Source organism: Callorhinchus milii, unplaced genomic scaffold (genome assembly GCF_018977255.1).
Source record: "Callorhinchus milii isolate IMCB2004 unplaced genomic scaffold, IMCB_Cmil_1.0 Scaffold1, whole genome shotgun sequence".
Taxonomy (NCBI): domain Eukaryota; kingdom Metazoa; phylum Chordata; class Chondrichthyes; order Chimaeriformes; family Callorhinchidae; genus Callorhinchus; species Callorhinchus milii.
The window spans coordinates 85,750,621-85,770,427 of record NW_024704742.1 but is presented as its reverse complement, the minus strand read 5'-3'; the positions used below and the strand labels follow the sequence as shown (position 1 = coordinate 85,770,427).

General features: G+C 44.2%; 1 protein-coding gene across 4 annotated transcripts in view; it reads right to left on the bottom strand.

Moving 5' to 3' along the window:
- Positions 1-19,807, bottom strand: part of LOC103187203 (coronin-2B) — a 94,281-nt gene that overhangs the window by 3,480 nt on the left and 70,994 nt on the right. For all 4 annotated transcript variants that reach the window (XM_007906590.2, XM_007906594.2, XM_007906591.2 and 1 more), the window contains 7 exons: positions 16,029-16,145; positions 11,510-11,659; positions 10,196-10,375; positions 7,666-7,782; positions 6,037-6,141; positions 2,947-3,043; positions 242-354 (listed from right to left, as the gene is read on the bottom strand). In XM_007906590.2, the coding sequence (XP_007904781.1) occupies positions 242-354; positions 2,947-3,043; positions 6,037-6,141; positions 7,666-7,782; positions 10,196-10,375; positions 11,510-11,659; positions 16,029-16,145 (879 nt within the window). The remainder of the gene's footprint in view (positions 1-241; positions 355-2,946; positions 3,044-6,036; positions 6,142-7,665; positions 7,783-10,195; positions 10,376-11,509; positions 11,660-16,028; positions 16,146-19,807) is intronic.

Here is a 19,807-nt window from a genome sequence, read left to right as displayed (position 1 = left end):
ATGTGTTATTTAAACAAAGAAACTGACAGCAGGATAATGCCTCCATAAAGGGCATCTATATTCGTTTGCACATGGTTAGCCCAAGCTGTAAAAGTTGCACTTGGGTTGTTAACTCAACTTGCGTATTAGACCCCTGCACTGTCTTGCACTGTAAAAAGATGAGAAAGAATTTTCACAAAGGTCACTAACATTGGGACAAGGAGACTTTTTTTAAATTTGAAATTGTACTTAATTTTCTTACCCGTCGAGGTACAATCATTGAGACAGGCTCAATAAGGCTCTTGATTGTCACCAGCTTGTAGAACCTGAAGACTTCGCAGGCAGAGACGTCCAAGCCCCTCTTTGGCATTACAGCTGCACAATGAATAAACAACCACATTTCTCATTACGTTTTCCATCCAGCACTCAGTGCCTCCCAACAACACATTGCCTTGTTCCTGGTCCCTGGGCCTTGATCAGTCAGGGCTTGACCCACAGGAGTTGGACTTATGTGGGTTGTGACCATTTGTGTCAAATAACAACAACAACAAAATTACACTTAACATAACATGTAGGAGCAGCAGTAGGCCATTCGGCCCTTCGAGCCTGCCCCGCCATTCAATCATGGCTGATCTTCTAATCTAACTCCAGCTAATAACCTGACCCTGCCTTATCCCCATATCGCTTAATACCTTTTGCAATAAGAAATCTATCTATCTCAGTCTTGAATATGTTCAAGGACTGAGCGTCAACAGCCCTTTGAGGTAGTGAGTTCCATACATTCACCACCCTTTGAGTGAAGAAGTTCTTCCTCAACTCAGTGCGAAAGGGTTGTCCCCTGATTTTAAGGTTGTGACCCCTGGTTTTAGTTTCTCCAACCGGGGAAACAATCTCCCACTATCTACTCTCATGCCCTTTGATGATCTTCTAGGTTTCTATAAGATCACCTCTAATTCTTCTATATTCTAGAGAATATAGGCCCAAATTGGTCAGCCTGTCCTCGTAACTTAACCCCTTCATCCCTGGTACTAACCTAGTAAATCTACACTGCACTCCCTCCAAGGCAAGTACATCCTTCCTTGAATGAGGAGAGCAAAACTGGACACAGTATTCCAAGTGTGGTCTCACCAGGGCCCTATTCAGTTGCAGCAAGACTTCCCTACTCTTATACTCTAATCCTTTCAAAATGAATGCTAACATACCGTTCGCCTTCCTAATTGCTTGTTGCACCTGCAGACTAACTTTCTGTGTTTGGTGTACAAGGACACCCAAGTCCCTCTGGACGCTAACACTTGTTTCACGTTGGGAGGACTTTCCAATGTGTTGGACAGACAGAATTACGGACCCGAGCTGGGAGTCGGGGCCAGGGGAGACAAACTAATATTTGAACTCATCAATCAGATCAATCAATCAATCAATAATAATAATAATAATCCTTGCATTTGATATAGCGCTTTTCACGTCAGGAGGACATTCCAAAGCGCTTCACAGAACACACTGTAAAGTGAATTGACTGTATATTTGTGGGCGAACGCGGCAGCCAATTGCGCACAGCAATGTCCCACAAACAGTCGTAGATTGAAAATGACCAATTTATTATTGTTTTTGGTTTTGGAGGGATTATTATTAGGCGTGTGGAGTAAGGAAACTTGCCCAAGGTTTCGCCCTGCCTGGAATTGAACTCAGGTCTCTCGCTTGCAAAGCGAGTAGTCTAACCACTGAGCTACAGGACTCCACAATACTTGCTTAGCACTCAGGACTACTAACATGCAATATCCCAGTGTGCTGCCATCCCAAATAAAGCTAGTTCAAGTCTGGTTTAGATACAGTATGGCATTATTAACTTCATTAATAATAATAATCCTTACATTTGTGAAAATTGGATTCCATATTTGTCTCGTAATTACACAGTCACTACACTTTACACTAAATCCTGTGAAGCGCTTTGAGACATCCTCCTGATATGAAAGGTGCTGTACCAAATGCAAGGATTATTATTATTATTATTATAAATTTAACTTTAAAATTTGCCCAGCTCACTCCAACAATGGCTCCCTGGAATCCACTGAGTGGCTGAGTTGTACAGAATGGGCAACATGCAGATTCAAACCACTGCTTAGTTGGTTGATTGTAAATGAAGCAGGAGAAGGGGCTTCAATCTGCCTCAGTGTCACTTGGGTTAAGAAGAGAACTCTCAGATAAATTCCTGCTCCTGGCTGCTATGTAAATATTCCTTCTGAAGTACATGCATATGGGTTGGGGGTGGAGTGTTTCGGTGAACATCAATTTGGAAACAGGATCAGGCTCGGCTTTGACACCCTTTACAGTTGAATACTTCATCAACACTCAATGTCAAGGCTCATGCATGGATAATGGCCACTCAAGTGAGGTACTGTGGTGCTGTAATCCCAGTCATGTTGTGCCTGTCATGTCACAAGCAGCAATGTGAAGGAAACAGAAAACACACACATTTAATGGAGGAAGAGACAAAATTGGCAAAGAAACGAGAGCAGAAGAAAAATAAAACCCAGTAACTTAACAATAACCCAGTAACTTCACACAGTGATGTGTGTGACTATTGGGAGTCGGAAAAATAACAGTGAGAAAGAATATTCCCTCGACACTGGAAAAACCTCCTTGTGATGTAAAATTTCAATCTGTATGCTATGCTCGGTGGGAAACTCAATCTGACTGGACTTTACCGGAGGCCCTATTCCCAGATTTTAGGCATCATTCCCGGTGCTGTTTTTCCAAGGAGCCATCAATGCAGCACATGGAATCCCACCCACACACACATGTTCACAAACAGAGTAGATGGGATTTTTTTAAAAAGATGATTCTTTTGCATACAGAAAAGCCAATGACAGGTAAGAGCTAGTCACACGATATCATCGGCATCACCCGCTCTTCATTATAAGGGAAAACAGCCCAGGATATTTTACAACAAGCCAAGTGCTGGGAACCTACCCATTCCTTTCTGAGGTAACGAGGAGCGGAAATCCATGAGATAGTTGTGATAAGGTTTCTCAGAGCTCAATTCATAGTATCGAATGTTGCCGTCTCCCTGCGGGTGTAACAAGGAGGAAAGTAAATTCACACTCCACCCGTAGTTATAGAAAGCAGACTCACTGAGCTGCACGTCAATGCTTTCTGAACAGAAATGCAAGCGAGCAACATATTTTTCTTGTTTTCCTCTCAGCATTCCAAAGGGACCACTCCCTCCACAACTCCCTGTTTCACTAACACCTGCTCTCCCGACCCTGTGCCAGTGCAGGAGATGGAACGCCTGCCCGTTCATCTCCTCCTCTACCACTGTCCAGGGCCCCAAACACTTTCTGGGTGAGTCAGCGATTTACATGTATCTCCACCATTGTAGTATACTGTATTCACTGTTCACAATGTGATCTCTTCTATATTGGGGAGAAACACGCCAATTGGGTGATCACTTTTCCGAACAACTCTGATCCATCCACAAGTGCAACCCTGAGCTTCCAATCGCTTGCCACTTTAATTCTCCTTCCCACTCACTCCGACCTCTCTGTCCATGGCCTCCTATGCTGTTCCAATGAAGCACAACACAAGCTCGAAGAAAAGCACCTCATCTACCTCCTAGGCACCTTACAGTCCTCTGGCCTCAACATTGATTTTAACCACTTCCAATCTTAAACACAGCTCCCATCTTCCCTCGACCTTACCTCCTTCCTCCCTTCTTCTATAACCATTCATACATCCTCTGGGTCCCAGACACATCTTTTCTTTCTACAATCTCCCACTATTGCCTTCTTTTGTGTTGAACCATCAACACCTTTGATCTCATTATCTCTTATTTCTCACCTAAATTTTTCTTTTGTCTTTCTTTCCCCGCCCTCATTTTCTGCTTGTCCTTATAATCTGCTCCCTTCCAATATCCCCCAGTTCTGACGAAAGGTCATCAATCTGAAAGGTTAACTCACTTTCCTCTCTTCATAGATGCTGCTTGACCTGCTCCGAGTTCCCAGTGATTTCTGTTTTTATTTAATATCTTCTTTGTCTCATTTCTTTCTCGTTTTCCTGTCTTTGGTTTCTTTATTGTCTTTCAAGGCCCCAAACTAGGCAACCGTCCAGACAGTGTGAATTTTAACTCCAAGTCCAGTGATCCAATTTAATGACTATCTTACAGAATTCAATTAATATTTTAAAGTCACACCACAGTCTTGTGATTTGGGTGTTTTCCCTGTCTGTTACTGCACGCTGTACTAGTCAGCCTGGCTCAGCTGGTAACACTCCTGCCTCTGAGTCAGAAGGTTAATAATAATAATAGTCCCTGCATTTGATATAGTGCCTTATCACGTCTTGAGATGTCTCAAAGCGCTTCACAGAATATACAGTAAAGGGAATTGACTATATATTTATGGGCGAAACACGGCAGCCAATCGTGCATAGCAGTGTCCCACAGACAGTCGTGGATTAAGTGATCAAATTATTATTGCTTTTGTTTGAAGGATTATTATCCCTGGAAAAGTGATCTGCCAATCGACTTATAACTGGGCTCCAACTTACTGCTAGGTAAACAAAGGCATGTGGAGTAAGGAAACTTGCCCAACATTTCACCTTGCTAGGAATTGAACCCAGATCTCTCGCTTGCGGGGTGAGTGCTACAGGATTCCTCAGGTTGTAGGTTTAAGCTGCATTTCAGGATTTAGAACTCAAAGTCTAGGCTGACACTCCAATACAATGCTGGAGAAGCACTGTGGATGTGATGTCCTTCGGATGAGAGGTTAAACCGAGGTCCCATCTGCCTGTTCAGGTGGATATTAAAGATCCCATGGCAATATTCAAAAGAAAGGCAAATTTCTTCCCTTGTCTTGACCAACAATCCTCCAGATAAAATTAGCCATTCGCTTCATGGCTGTTTGTGGGACATTGCTTTGTGCAAATTGGCTACCGTGTTTGCCTATAAAACAGTCACTGCACTTTATAGTAAATCTTGTGAAGCCCTTTGAGACATTTTCACAATGTGCAAAGCTCTATATCAGATGTAGGGATTATCATTGTTACAGTGAACTCCTGATAATAAAACCCTGGCTTATATCATGGTCTATATCATCCTGTTGTCAACATCTAGGCCACTTCCAATGCAAAATGAGAACAAGGGACCCCTCTATGTTTCATCACTCTTATAACATACATTACCACATTCTACACATCCCAGTAAGTAGAAATATCAGATAAATCATCGGAATGAATTTAGCTGTGCTGCTCAGTGCTGGGGACACTCAGTAAACTTTCATGATGAGCTGCCTAGCATGGGAAATGCTTGCCCTCAGCCAGCGGCAGCTGTTTTGACTGTTGTGGTAAGATCTCTGTAAGTACAAACGCTAGACCTTACCCTCTGTGAGGTTCTGGCTGATTGTTAAAGTCTGAGTGATTCAGGTTGGGAAAATGAACAAAATGTTTTTTAGACACGTTTGCCTATACATAAACTGTTCTCAACTTAAACCAGTTTTATCAAATAGCCTGACAGTCATGGGGGCTACACCGTCACACTGACAGCTGCTTGCTCTATACAGGCACAGTGTATGATGGTGTAGGCCCTCCCAGCCACAGCACCCCCTAATGGCTCTGGAGGACTCATGCACACAAAGTCGCCATGAATATAATCACTGAGCTCTTGGGGTGATGATATATCAGGAGTTTAGGTGTATTGTATTGGGGTCATCATGCAACTTCACCACCACAAAGTTAAATGAATTGCTTTCTCATCTCACTGTTGTTTCTCTGGGCTCAGATTTGTCTCCAGACCAACATTCACTTCATTTTGCATGAATCGCATTCTGCAAAAGTGCGTTGAGAACATCTTTTTCTGTGGAGGATGCTGAATAAATGTATATCACTGTTGGAAAATCAGCATTTCCAACAGTGGTACATTTACATTCCTTCCCTCCTCCTCACCCCCCACTCCCACCCGGTACTCACCCTCAATGGAGAAGAGTCCAACCTATAAAATAGCCCACCCCAGCCCAGTCCAGCGCTGCCCAGCCCAGCACTCTCCTCAGTGGACGGCAACCCTGTGCTTACCTTTCCGGCCAAATAAAGCATGTGTGTGTCGGGGTCGTAGAATGGGAATAACACTCCCGAGGAGCCATCCAGATCCTCCTCCAATAAAGGCACAGACAGGTCCTCCTGAGTTAGTCAAGAAAATAAATGAGCATCAGTGAGGAGAAACTCCCAGAATTCATGCACTTAGCATCTCCCACTGGACTGTAACCCCTACCCAACCACACACACACAATGTTATTGTCAGTGTAATTGTGGCAGGAGACCTATACAAAAGAAAATGTCAACCATCTGACATTTTCTTACTCTGAAATGGCCAGAGCAGGTTTTTGATTAAAAGGAGCTCTATTTCTTCCACCTGTAGGATTCTGATCCGTGGATATTTCATTCGCAGACAAGCCGGGTTCGGGTCTCTCTAGAGCAAAGCTTGGAAAATCCATCCATAATTTGGAAGCCGGATTGTGTTACGAACTACAGAAAACCACCTCCCAAATTAGTTTAAGTATTTTCTACACCAAAGGCAACACTATGTCTTACAGGCTAAGGCTGGGTGGATTGGGGGCAGTGGGTTTAACACACTCTTCCCTATTCACACACACAAGCTGTCAATGGATTCCTCCTGCTGTGGTTGTACTGCCACCTAGTGATACAGTTCAGAGTAGTTACTTGAATCTGAAAGTTTCTGCTCAAGGCTAATGCACTGAGCTGCTTACACCATGACATGTGTAGCAGAGCACAAGGGGATATTAAGAAATGCTTTTGTGGGGCGCTGGCTCAGCCTCTCCAGGAGCTCACTGGTCACTCATCTAACTCGGAAATTTCCAGGTAAACCTCCACCCCGCCCTCTCCACCTAATAACTGGATGTGAGATTTATTTTCCTCTGTTTTCCACCCGTCTAGGAAGGAACAAGTGGCTAGAGTCAGGAAAGAGGTGAGGATGACATTGTTTTAAGCTGGACTGATTATCCTGGAGTGGACGTGATGAGGGCTACTGGCCTTTTTATGCCCTGTTCTTCCTTGTCTTTGTATCTATTTTCTTGGGGCCAAGCCATTTCTGGGCTGATTTAGATTTCCCTTCTGACACGATTGCAAATTTACATTTATATTGCACCTTCCACGTAAGGAGGATGTCCCAAGGTACTTTTCAGTTGCCGGTTAGGAGTTTGTAGGTGTGGTGGGGGAGGAAGAGTGTGGAAAGATAACCAAAGATGCGATCAAAGTAGAAAGTCTTGAGACGGGCCTTGATAGAGATGGTGGGGGGAGGGGGTGGGGGGAGTACGAGTCGAAGGGAGTCCAGGATGGAGTTTCAGAGAGTGGGGGTAGAAGGGTTAAAAGCCCGTCCACTGATAGTGTGGTGGGTAGGGCTGGGGATATGAAGCAGACAGGTGAAAATACATTACTTGCTGCCATACAAAACACTGGCTATACATACGGTGGCACACCTGCACACACGTGCCTTTGTTGTCTAATATCTTCTGGTTGCAGTGGATTTGAGGAGCCTTCTGGCAGCCACTGGTTTGGTTTGCTTGCTGTATCCAGTGACCTCCTGTTAAATTTCCGGAATGGCCCATCCTCCCGAGATTCCAACAAATAGCCGAGAAGCCATAGAAATATCTCCTAATAGAAGGAAAGCAAGGAACCCACACCTACCTCATCCCAGAATGCGATCTGACGGTTGTTCCACCGGGAGCTGCCCACGGTCAACAGCATCTTCAAGTTGCCCAGGAACAAGACTTTATTAACCTTGTGGGACTTGCAACTGGATTCCTGTGAACCAGGATAACATATTGCGCATTAGAAAAAATATTAGTGAATGACCAGAGAACCAAACAGATTCACAGATAAAAGTTTTATCTCCTTCGGATGAGATGTTAAGCTGATGTCCGGTCTGTCTGTTCAGATGGATGGTAAAGATCCCATGGCACTACTCGAAAAGAAAAGGTAACTTCCCTCTCCCGGGCCAAGCCAACAATCCCCCAGATAAAATTGGTCCCTCACTTCATGGCTGTGTGCAAAATTAGCTGCCGGATGTGCATACAGAATAAGCAGTAAATCATGTAAAGCTCTTTGAGACTTCCTGCCGATGTCTGAGACATGCTATATCAAATTTAAGGATTATTATTACTATTAATTATTATTATACATTGTGAATCCTCTAAAATGGTTACAGTAATCTCCTGTCTTTGGTCTTTTCTCTAACCATTGCATAACATCGAATCTTAGACATATTTGGATTCAAATCTCAGGGTGCCCTGCTGATAAAATGTACCTCAAGAGAAAACACAGGTCCAAAAATTCCCAGTAGTCTTTGCCTATGGGACTATTTTGCTTTCAAATTTTAGACATGGCCGAATTGTGGAAATTTCTGAAAATCTTACATTGATAGCCAGTCTTCCACAGTTTTATAAAAATAACTACTGTCTAAATTAAGACTGAATTTAAGAAATTTCCACAATTCTGCATCTTGTTAAATTTAAGAGCAATATGACCTCACAGGGTAAGGCAAGGTGGGATTTGGGGGTTCATTACCTACAAAACTAATTGCACAGTCTCTACACTGCAAATCTTATGATTTAGACAAAAGTGATTTAGACATTTCAACGATGTGATAAGATGCTATATCAAATGCAAAGACTTTTACAGTATATTCTGTGAAGCACTTTGAGACGTCTCAGTGAAATGGTAACGCACTACATCTAATATATTATTATAACACTATTATTAATCATCTCAGGATCAGCAACAGATTTCCATAATCCTGGCAAAGAACATGCCTGGTGTTTATAGTGACTAATGCTACCCTTCACTTTCAAATGGTAAAATGGGCAGACACATGGCAGATGAGTTTCAATGTAGAGAAATGCGAAGTAATGCATTTTGGTAGAAAGAATGAGGGGAGGCAATACAGGCTAGATAATACAATCTTAAGGGATGGTAAAAGAACAGAGAGACCTAGGGGTGCAGGTAAATGAATCCTTGAAGGTGGCAGGACAGGTAGATAAGGCTGTAAAAAGGGCAAATGGGATTCTAGGCTTTATAAATAGGGGCAGAGAGTACAAGAGTCAGGAGGTTATGGTTAACCTACATAAAACACTGGTTAGGCCTCAGTTAGAATACTGCGCCCAGTTCTGGGCACAACATTATAGTAAGGATGTTAAGGCATTGGAAAGAGTACGGAGGAGATTTACGAGGATGGTACCAGGAATGAGGACCTTGATTATGAGGAAAGGTTAGAGAGGCGAGGATTATTCTCATTGGAGCAGAGAAGGTTACGAGGAGACCTAATAGAGGTCTTCAAAATCATGAGGGGATTTGATAGGTTAGAAAGGGAAAAAAAATTTCCACTGGTGGGTGTATCGGTGACTCGAGGTCACAGATTCAAAATAGTATCTAAAAGAAGCAGAGGGGAGGTGAGGAGAAATTTTTTCACACAGTAAGTTGTTTGAATCTGGAATGCTTTGCCTGAAAGGGTGGTCGAGGCCAATTCGATAACTACTTTTAAAAACGTGGTGGACAGGTATTTGAGGAGAACGGGTTTGCAGGGTTATGGGGAAAGGGCTGGGGAATGTGATTGACATTAATTGCTCTATTCAAAGAGCCGGCACAGATTCGATGGGCCGAATGGCCTCTTTTTGTGTTGTACAATTCTATGATTCTATGATTCAAGTCCACATTGAGAAAACATCAGCAGCTGTAGGCTCAAGTCTTCAAGAGTCCCAATAAAGATTTGAAACTAGTGAATCCTGCACTGAGACACTGGGATTTCCCAGTATCTTGGCAGGAGATTGAGGTCCAAGCAGAGGGTTGACCCCAGATATCTGGACAACCTGCAGAATTGCTCCAGTTACACATAATAATAATCCTTGCATTTGATAAAGCGCCTTATCACATCATTGTGAAGTCTCAAAGCGATTCACAGAATATACTGTAAAGTGAATTAACTGGATATTTTGTGGAAGAAACACGGCAGCAAATTGCGCACAGCAATGTCCCACAAACAGTCGTGAATTGTGTGACCCAGTTATTATTTAACTTTTTTTTGAAGGGATTATTACCCCTAGAAAAGTGATCCTACAATAAAAAAAGATCCTTTGCGAGTCTTGCAAACTGAACCCCACTCGTGTCCAGGTCGTCACCCCGCACTGTGAGGATCCATCGGAAGAGGGCGCTGGTGTTTTACCTGTAAAACCACCCCTGAGTGAGCATCCACGATGCGCAGCTTCCTGTCCTTGCAGGACGTGGCAAAGCGACTACCGTCTGTGTTGAAGGAAATAGAGATAATCACATCTCGATGAAAGTCCATGATCTTCACTGGGTTTGTAATGACCGATTCTTCCCAATTCAGCTTCCAGATCATAACCTGCAACAAGAAACATAAAGGGTGAACAAATAAGATTCAAAACAATGGCCATGATCTTTAAAGTTTCTCCCTATGACGTAGCTAGGACTGTCTCACCCCAATGCCTCTGACAATTGTGATGCTCCCACACTACCGCAATGGAGCATCAGCTGGACTCTGAGCTCTCTGTGAGTGAAATCTATTGGACACTTTAGAATGAATGTGTTTACATTGGAAGCTGATCCAACATCTGTCTCAAAATTTTTCATGGTCTTTGCCACTGTTGACCACTTTATCCTTAACCATCGCCTCCCCTCTGACCTTAATCTTCATGGTTCTGTCCTTGAATAGTTCAGATCCTACCTCTCACACTGTCTCCACTTCATCTCCACAAATGGCTTCTCCTCCATCCCCCACACTGTCTCGTGTGCAGTTCCTTAAGGCTCTGTCCTTGGTCCCCTCCCTTTCAACTTATACATACTCCCTCTTGGTGACATCATCCGCAAACATGGAGTCAACTTCCACATGTATGCGAATGACACTCAACTCTATCTCACTGCCTCCACCCTCGACTCCAGGACCACTGCTGTCCTGACAGACTGTCTCAAGGTCTTCCTCTTCGACCATGCCTTCAGTCACCCACCCACCTCTCCCTGATCCCAACCAGCCCCCACCCCCACCCCACCCCACCTCCATTTGGGTCCAAATCCCTGACTGTCCAGCACCTTGGGATGTCCTCCCGATGTGAATGACCCTTTACAAATGTAATTTTGTATTTTATCCAAATCTCCGTACGAGGCTCCGCAAACCCAACCCTCTCACTCTCGCTTGGCTCCATTGGCTCCCCGTCCCGCAGCGGATCCAATTCAAGATCCTCGTCCTCACGTTCAAATCCCTCCACCCCAATCTACCTCTGCCACCTCTTGCAACCCAACCTTCCTGGCTACTCTCACTGCTCAGCAATGCCAGTCCACATTGTGTCCCCTGCCCACCTGCTTAAAACAGGCTTCCCCCACTCCATAACCCCTTCCCCCCATTCCACAACTCCTCGCCCTCACACAACTCCCTCTCTGACTCCACTCCCCTTCCCTCTTCCCCCACTCCCTCCCCACCCCTAACATTGTGACAGTGTCTTTGCGACAACCTCTGGCTTACCCGGTAGTCGTACCCGGCACTAAAGAGAATGTCTTTGGCTGTCGGGTGCCATTCGATGAGTCCCACTCTCCGGGAGTGACCCTGCAACTCCAGCTTTGAATTCACAATGTTTTTTATGATTCCGCACTTGGGAATCTCCCATAGTTTAATCTGAAATAAACAACAACAACAACAACAACAACAAGATTACATTTGTATAGCACCTTTCACGTCGGGAGGACGTCCCAAGGCACTGGAATGAAACAATCGATAATCACAAAACTGGCACGCGGATACTTTAGGTGGGTTTCCGGAGTTTAACTGGGATTCTAGTGTGTCACACACACTAGACAATGCTGGATGAACCACCCGAGCTGGGGGTGGGAGCTGAGAGGGGTGGGGAGGGGAAAGATGACCAAAACATGGTCAAAGAAGTACATTTTGAGTTGTGCTGGCGGTGCCTGGGTATGGCAGCCAAGTGAAGAAAGTGCTGCTCGGCCATGACATCCTCTAACGTTGTGTGATCTGTCGACGCTCACTACCAAGGCTCACACATGAGCAATGGTCACTTGGCATCATAGGCGACATGTGGCTAGGGCTAGAGGGCACAAAATTTTGGCTAATGGGATGTTGTGGCCAGAGCAGGGTGTGTTAACGGGACGTAAAATAAACTGAGTGTAACGGTAAATAAGGAGAGTGAAGGGGCATTGGATCTATCGCCGGAACACACACACATACACACAGATGCAACGTAGACACAGACACAAGCATAGACACCCACACAAACATACAGACACACACAGACACATTCCATCATATCCCACGACCTAACCACCATGGTGGTGGTGTGGCTCTCATCTCCCGGTGCTCGCTCGGCCTATCCCCTTACTCCTCTGGAACCTTTCCCTCCTTTAAGTACCTTACCCTTTATCACCCCTCCAAACTTTCCCTCAAAATTCTCCTATTTATTCTACAACTGTTATCATGCCCATCCTCAAACAACCCATCCCTACTCTCCAGCTATCGGCCCATCCCTCTCCAAGGCACTGAAACAAGTCGTCACATCTAAGCTTCGCTCTTTCCATTCCTGCCATTCCCTCTCTGAACCCCCCCCAATACAGAAACAGCCCTGGTCAAATTCACTAACAACATTCTGAATATCTGTGACCAGGGCTCTCTCTGCCTCCTTGTCCTCCTCGACCTCTCTGCTGCCTTCGACACTGTCGACCATTCTATCCTCCTACAGTGCCTCTCCTCTCAGCTCAACCTTCACGGACTTGCTCTTGCCTGGTTCGAATCCTACCTCTCACACCGCCTCCACTTTGTTGCCAGTAACAGCTTCTCCTCTACTCCTTGGGTCTCTCCTTTTCAATATCTATATGCTCCCCCTTCGTGACATCATCTGCAGACATGGGGTCAACTTCCACATGTAGGCGGATGACACCCAACTCTACCTCTCTGCCTCCACCCTTGACTCCAGGACCATTGCCGTTCTCACAGACTGCCTGCCGGACATCAAGCCCTGGATGAGAGCAAACTGCAGCTGAATGTCAACAAGACCAAGGCCCTCCTGCTTGGCTCCCATCAGCGCCACCATACCTTGGGCGCTGACACCATCTTCTTCCATAAATGCACTCTACATCTCATGGAGCAAATACAGAACCTCTGTGTCCTGTTCGACACTCACCTATCCTTCATACCCCACGTCCATGTCATGACAGCTCCACCTTTCTCCACCTCTGCAATATCGCTCGGTTCCGCCATTGTCTCTCACTGCAGGCTACCGAGACTCACATGCACGCATTCATAACATTCAGGCTTGACAATGCAAATGTCCTGCTTGTCGGCCTCCCCAACAACTCCCTCCATAGGCTGCAGATAATCCGAAATTCTGCAGCCCGTGTCCTCTGCACTATGCTCTGCTCTGCGATCCACCATTGGCGGGTGAGCCTTCAGCTACTCTGCCCCCAGCCTCTGGAACTCCATCCTACAGTCCCTCCACCTGCCCCCTCCCTTGCCTCTTTCAAGACCTGTCTCAAGTCCCTCCTCTTCGACAGTGCCTTCGATCACCCTGCTTTCCCCCCTACCCTCCACCTTCACCAATCCTGACCCCCAGCTCGAGTCTGAAGCACTGTCTGTCCAGCGCCTTGGGACGTCCTCCCGACGTGAAAGGCGCTATACAAATGTCATTTGGTTGTTGTTGTTCCTGAGTTGTGGGCCACTGACCAGCCTCCCGAGCCAGTGTGCTGGCCCCTGAGTGAGGCTCAGTCAGGTATGGGGACAATGACCTGCACTGCATTATAATCAGGGGCTTGTTTTACAGACCCCAACAACAGTGTTTACAGGGCTCGTGGATGTTAGCCTATGTGAAGGGCACTGTATAATGCATGTTGTTTTTATATGGAGTCAAACAGTGCTATTTATCAGCTTGTGGAGACCATCACAATTGGGTTTGTTCACTGCCCGAGGCTCCACTCAAAGCTGAATAGCTCTGGGGACTCTGAACCCACTGTTTTAGTGAAAGAGCCAAACTGCTCTTTATAATCTTAAAAAACAACAGCCTAGAATCCCAGTGTTTGGTCAGCTCCAATTCAAGGCGACACAGAGCTGGAAGTCTGAAGCGCGGTCTCTCTGTAGGATTGAGCTGACAACATTAAGAAGTGGGATTAGAGCCTGCGAAGGAGATTCTATCCTATCAGTTTACCGTGGTTTGAATGATCAGGGCGTAACGGGAATTTCTCCCAAAACTCAACCCTGCGATCTCCAGTCCAGTGGGATATTCCACCCTAAAGGTCTTTGCGTATTTCAAAGCTATACTTTGCAATTATTTCAGAAGGTACATGTTTTTAATGGATTAAAATATTACTGCACATTAAAAAGCACCCTGTGAGTGTCAAGATTAATTTACTGGTATAATCCATGAGATTATGTGGATAAATCAACCAGATTAAACTAGTCAGGCTCTCCTCGGTCTAGAAATTGTTTTTTCCCCCTCAAAAAAAATTAATCAAGTCTCAGATTTATTCTAATCCTGTGTAAATCCATCTCGGAAATCCTCAATCTGGAATCCAAATAACCTGAAGGAAAATCCGTGCGTGTTGTGAGTGGCATCTACGTAGATGGTCCTTTAAGAGGGAGGTTGATAATAATTATAATAATAATCCTTGCGTTTGATATAGCGCCTTATCACACCGTCAAGACATTTCAAAGCGCTTCACAGATTATATTATAAAGTAGCTCGACTGTGTATTTTGTAGGAAAATCCGGCAGCCAGTAGGCTGAATGGTCTGTTCATGTTGTCTTATGTTCTAGTTTGTTGATTTAAATCTAAGATATGTTTTGTACTAAAGGTTGTCAGTGAGCTGTGCTAGGGTTAGCATTGATTTTAGTGAAAGGCAGATTGAGTATACACAGTCTACTTATTATGGGCCATGTGATGGGAAAGAATTGATTTTCAGTTTCATAATTAATAATTGTTTCTTTGTGATAAAACTGAGGCATCTGTATTTCCCTCTGTGCACACAGAGTATAACACACACAAATATATCCAGTATTTCACATGCAAGGATTATTATTATTGTTATTATTATAATACACACCCAGTATATAATACACACATACACACAGTATATATCACACACAATATACAGTACACACCCAGTATATAATACACACAGTATATTATATACACTGGAGTCCTGTAGCTCAGTGGTTAGAGCACTCGCCTTGCAAGCGAGACACCTGGGTTCAATTCCAGGCAGAGGGCGAAACCTTGGGCAAGTTTCCTTACTCCACACCCCTAATAATAATCCCTCCAAAAAACCAAAAACAATAATAAATTGGTCATTTTCAATCCACGACTGTTTGTGGGACACTGCTGTGTCCAATTGGCTGCCGCGTTTCATCCACAAATATACAATCAATTCACTTCACAGCATATTCTGTGAAGTGCTTTGAGACGTCTAGAAGACGTGAAAAGCGCTATATCAAATGCAAGGATCATTATTATTACATTATAGTATATAATACACACAGATGCACAGAGGTTATATCACACACATTGTATAATATACACGGTATACAATACACACAGTATATATCACACACACAGCATATAACACACACACAGTATCTAACACTCACACACAGTTTATAACACACACACACACACACTATATAATACACACACATACAATATATAACACACACACAGTATATATCACACTCATAGTATAACACATACACACAGTATATATCATACACAGATCTCCACACAATGTATAACACACACAACACAGAGTATATACCACATATCTATACAATGTATGACACACACACACAGTGTATATAACACATACAGATTTCCACTGGGTGTATGAAACACACACTTTTCCACACGGTTAACCAATTCACACACCAGACCCTGGGAATTAAACAGTTGCTGCCTAGTAATATGTACTGTAACACAGTTAAGTCTTGCATTAGGCAGATGCCCTTCTACCCAGGGAAGCACATGGGAACATGGAAGCCAAAGACTCACCGTGCAATCCTCAGAACAAGAAGCCACTATCCAGTCATCAAACGGGTTCCACTTGACATCCAGCACATTCCCTCGGTGACCACAAACCTTCGGATACAACGGGTCAAGTTTTCCTGTCTTGCAATAGAAACATTATCTGGGTTAAAACCTTTCCCAGCCAAAATCCCACAAAATAACCAGGCAGAGCAGAGTGTCAAGCTCCAGCGAGCTTTACAGCAAAGTCACAAATTGTCCCCCAAGTGGATTGAATATTTATCTTGAAATACTGGATCAAGATCAAGATCTAGTATCCACCGGAATTTGTGCTATTTTTGTGATTCCTTTCTAAGAAATGTGAGTACTGCAAACAGGTAACAGATTGTATACAAACTAGAGGCATATCTGCTCTGACAGCAGTGTTGCTCTGGTAAATGTGATTTCTTATAAAGGAATTCAGTAAGGCGATTTTGAGCCCACTATTTGAAACTGCTGCACAGGTACCTGCTCTGCCAATGCAATCACTGGCTTGACTGATCTCATCTGAAATTCTTTTCTTCATTCGGAAGCAAGATGCAGATAATGGTTCTGTGCTTCAAAGATTTAATTCTTATTCTTACCAACTGAATGTACAATAATAATAATCCTTGCATTTGATATCATGCCATATCTCGTCAAGACACCTCAAAGTGCTTCACAGGATATACTGTGAAGTGGTGTCACTTTTCATCCAAAGGATGTAAATGAAAGCAGTGATCTGTATGAGAGAGCTGAGGAGTTGTGTGAGAAGGGAATCACTGAGACCAGCAAAGGACATACTCTAAATCAATGTCAGAAGAAATCCACCACAAATACTGTTATCCACACAGTTCAAAACAAGTGATGCTAATGAGCTCTTTGAAACTTTTTTATACAAAAAAACTTTTTTTCCCACACCGCAAAAATCCTCTTGGTGGCAGTAGCCTCCTTCCTTTTGTCAAACTAAACCAAATCACAGGTCATCTAAATCTGTAATAAACGTTGAAGCGAAGGACATCAATATAATAATAATAATTCTTGCAATTTGATATAGAGCCTTATCACGTCGTTGAGACGTCTCAAAGCGCTTCACAGAATATACCATAAAGTGAATTGACTGTATATTTTGTGGGCGAAACGCAGCAGCCAATTGCACAGAGCGGTGTTCCACAAACAGTCGTGGCCAATTTTGTTGGTTTGGATAGAAAGGTGGTTGCCACATAGAAAGCAGAAGGTCGGGCTGAAATGATGTTTCTTTCCGGTTGGCAGAAGGTAAGTAATGGCACGCTGCAGGTTTCTGTACTCGGGTAGCTGCAAATGAGGATCAAAAGGGAGTCATAGGTGAGTGTTTCACTTCAGGGAGTCCGTTCTGTTGGGAGGACTGCGCCCAACATGTGCTTTTCTACCTTAAGCGCAGTGTCTCCTGCAGCACCAACTCTGGACTGAGGGGTCAGCGGTGTCCCGCACCTTTACCTGTGGCATACAATTCGTGCCCATTGTACTTGTCACAGGAGACAAACAAAGGTGTGCAGCAATCACACACTGGGCCCCTACAGAGACCTACTGCACTACACCGCCAACACTTCACCCACACATTCATAGCTCAGCGAACTCCAGCTTGCTTCATGTCCCCAGCCCTATCCACCCCACCATTTAGCTACTCTGAGCACCCCCCCCACCCACCCGCTCTCCATCCCAGAGTTCCTCTGACTCCCTCCCTCCCCTCATTCAAGGCATGCTTGAAAACCACAACAACAACAACAAAATTACATTTGTATAGCGCCTTTCACATCGAGAGGACGTCCCAAGGCGCTGAACAGTCAGTCTTTCGGAATTGTTAACAATGTTCAAAACTTATTTCATTTGCCACGTTTTCAGTCATCTTTCCCCTCCCCACCCCATCAAGTGATTTGAGGCGTCCTCTTGTTGTGAAAGGCACCGTATAAATATAAATTATATTGTAATCGTATAGTTCATTTGATTCTCAGCTTGGCCCTGATGATCATGGGTTCAAGCCACACTTCAACACAGAGTTCCCACTCTGAAATGAAACTCCAATGCAGTACTGGGAGTCGGGTGTTACACTGTTGGAGCTGCCATCCTTTGGATGAGACATTAAACCGAGGTCCCACCTGCCTGATCGGGTGGACGTTAAAGAACCCATGAATTGAAAAGAAAAAAGAGTTTCTCCTGGTGTCCCAGCCAACAATCCCCCACATAAAACTGGTCCCCCACTTCATGGATGTTTGTGAGACACTGCTGTGTAAATGGGCTGCCACATCTACCTACAAGTAAACAGTTACTACGCTTTATAGTAAATCCTGTAAAGCAGTTGGAAACGTCCTCCTGATGTGAAAGGCGCCTTATTAAATACAAGGATTATAACATGGAATTACATGGAATGATACGTCACAGAAACAGGCCTTTTGACTGGTTAGTCCATATCAGGGTTTATGCTCTGCACAAGGTTCCACCCCTCTGTTCTCCAATATTTTTACAGCTTGAAGTCTTTCTTTCCATCGGTGGTCAGGTTTTCAGCCTCTCTGCCCCCACCCTCTGGAAATCCATCTCAGAAACTCTACACCTTGCCCCCTCCCTTGCCTCCTTCAAGGCTCGTCTCAAGACCTTTCTCTTTGACCATGCCTTTTGTCATCCATCCACCTCCACCCCCTTGCTCTCCACACCTCTCAAGTCCAACCCCTAGCTCGGATGCAAATCCTTCACTGTCCAGCATATTGGGACGTCCTCCCGACGTGAAAGGCACTACATAAATGCTATTTGTTGTTGTTTTTCTTCTTCAAAACGGTTTCAGATGAACACCGACCAGGAAAACACAACACGATTTGCACCAAGAGCACTACAGCACCTGCCACTGTGTGAACATGCTGATGTGCACAAGCTCTGTCTACCACAGGCTCCTCTTTAAACCTAGAACATTATCCCATTCCATCTGGCAGCCGGACCAGAAAAGTTACATTCCATCAATCGAGCGGGCCAGATCGAGTCAGAGGTTCGAAAAGGACTTTAGAAGACTCGACTTTACAGTTTTTATTCCAGGAACGAAAGCAAGGATTCGTAGAGGACCAAGCAACTGTTGGATCTACGTGTTTACAAGTAGGAGTTAATCACAATAATATTATTATTGTTATTATAATTAATAACAATAATTATTAATAGGAATTAATAACAATATTATTATTACATTCAACCTCATCTGTAATACAGAGTGATAGAACTACACTGAACAGTTCTATCACTCCGTATTACAGATGAGTTTGTATGTAATAATAATCCTTGTATTTGATTATAGCGCCTTATCACATCGTTGAGACATTTCAATGCGCTTCACAGAACATACTGTAAAGTGGAGTGAATTTGTATTTTGTGGGTGAAACTAGGCGTTGATCTTTTTTTTTGGAGGGTTTATAACCCCCAGAAAGCAATCCTCAAATCAATTAACAACCGGGTTCCTACTTACTGCTAGGTAAACAGGAGGAGGAGGAGAGAGCCAGACGCTAGGGCATCGGAAGCGGGAAATGCACAGGCTGCTATAACGCTAGTGTACAGTGCATCCACTGTATAAACTGACCACCGCTACACTAAAGCACGGAATAACGGAGTCTGATTGCAATCTTCTTTTAAAGAATTCATGGGCTCTGCCTCGTCAGCCGTTTGTGGCAGAGACCAGCATATTCTGCTCTCCGCGCCCCCAAGCCCCCACCATCCTCCCATGTAAAGGTGTTTTTGTAACTTTCCCTTTGATTTTGTTATCATCATAAAATGAA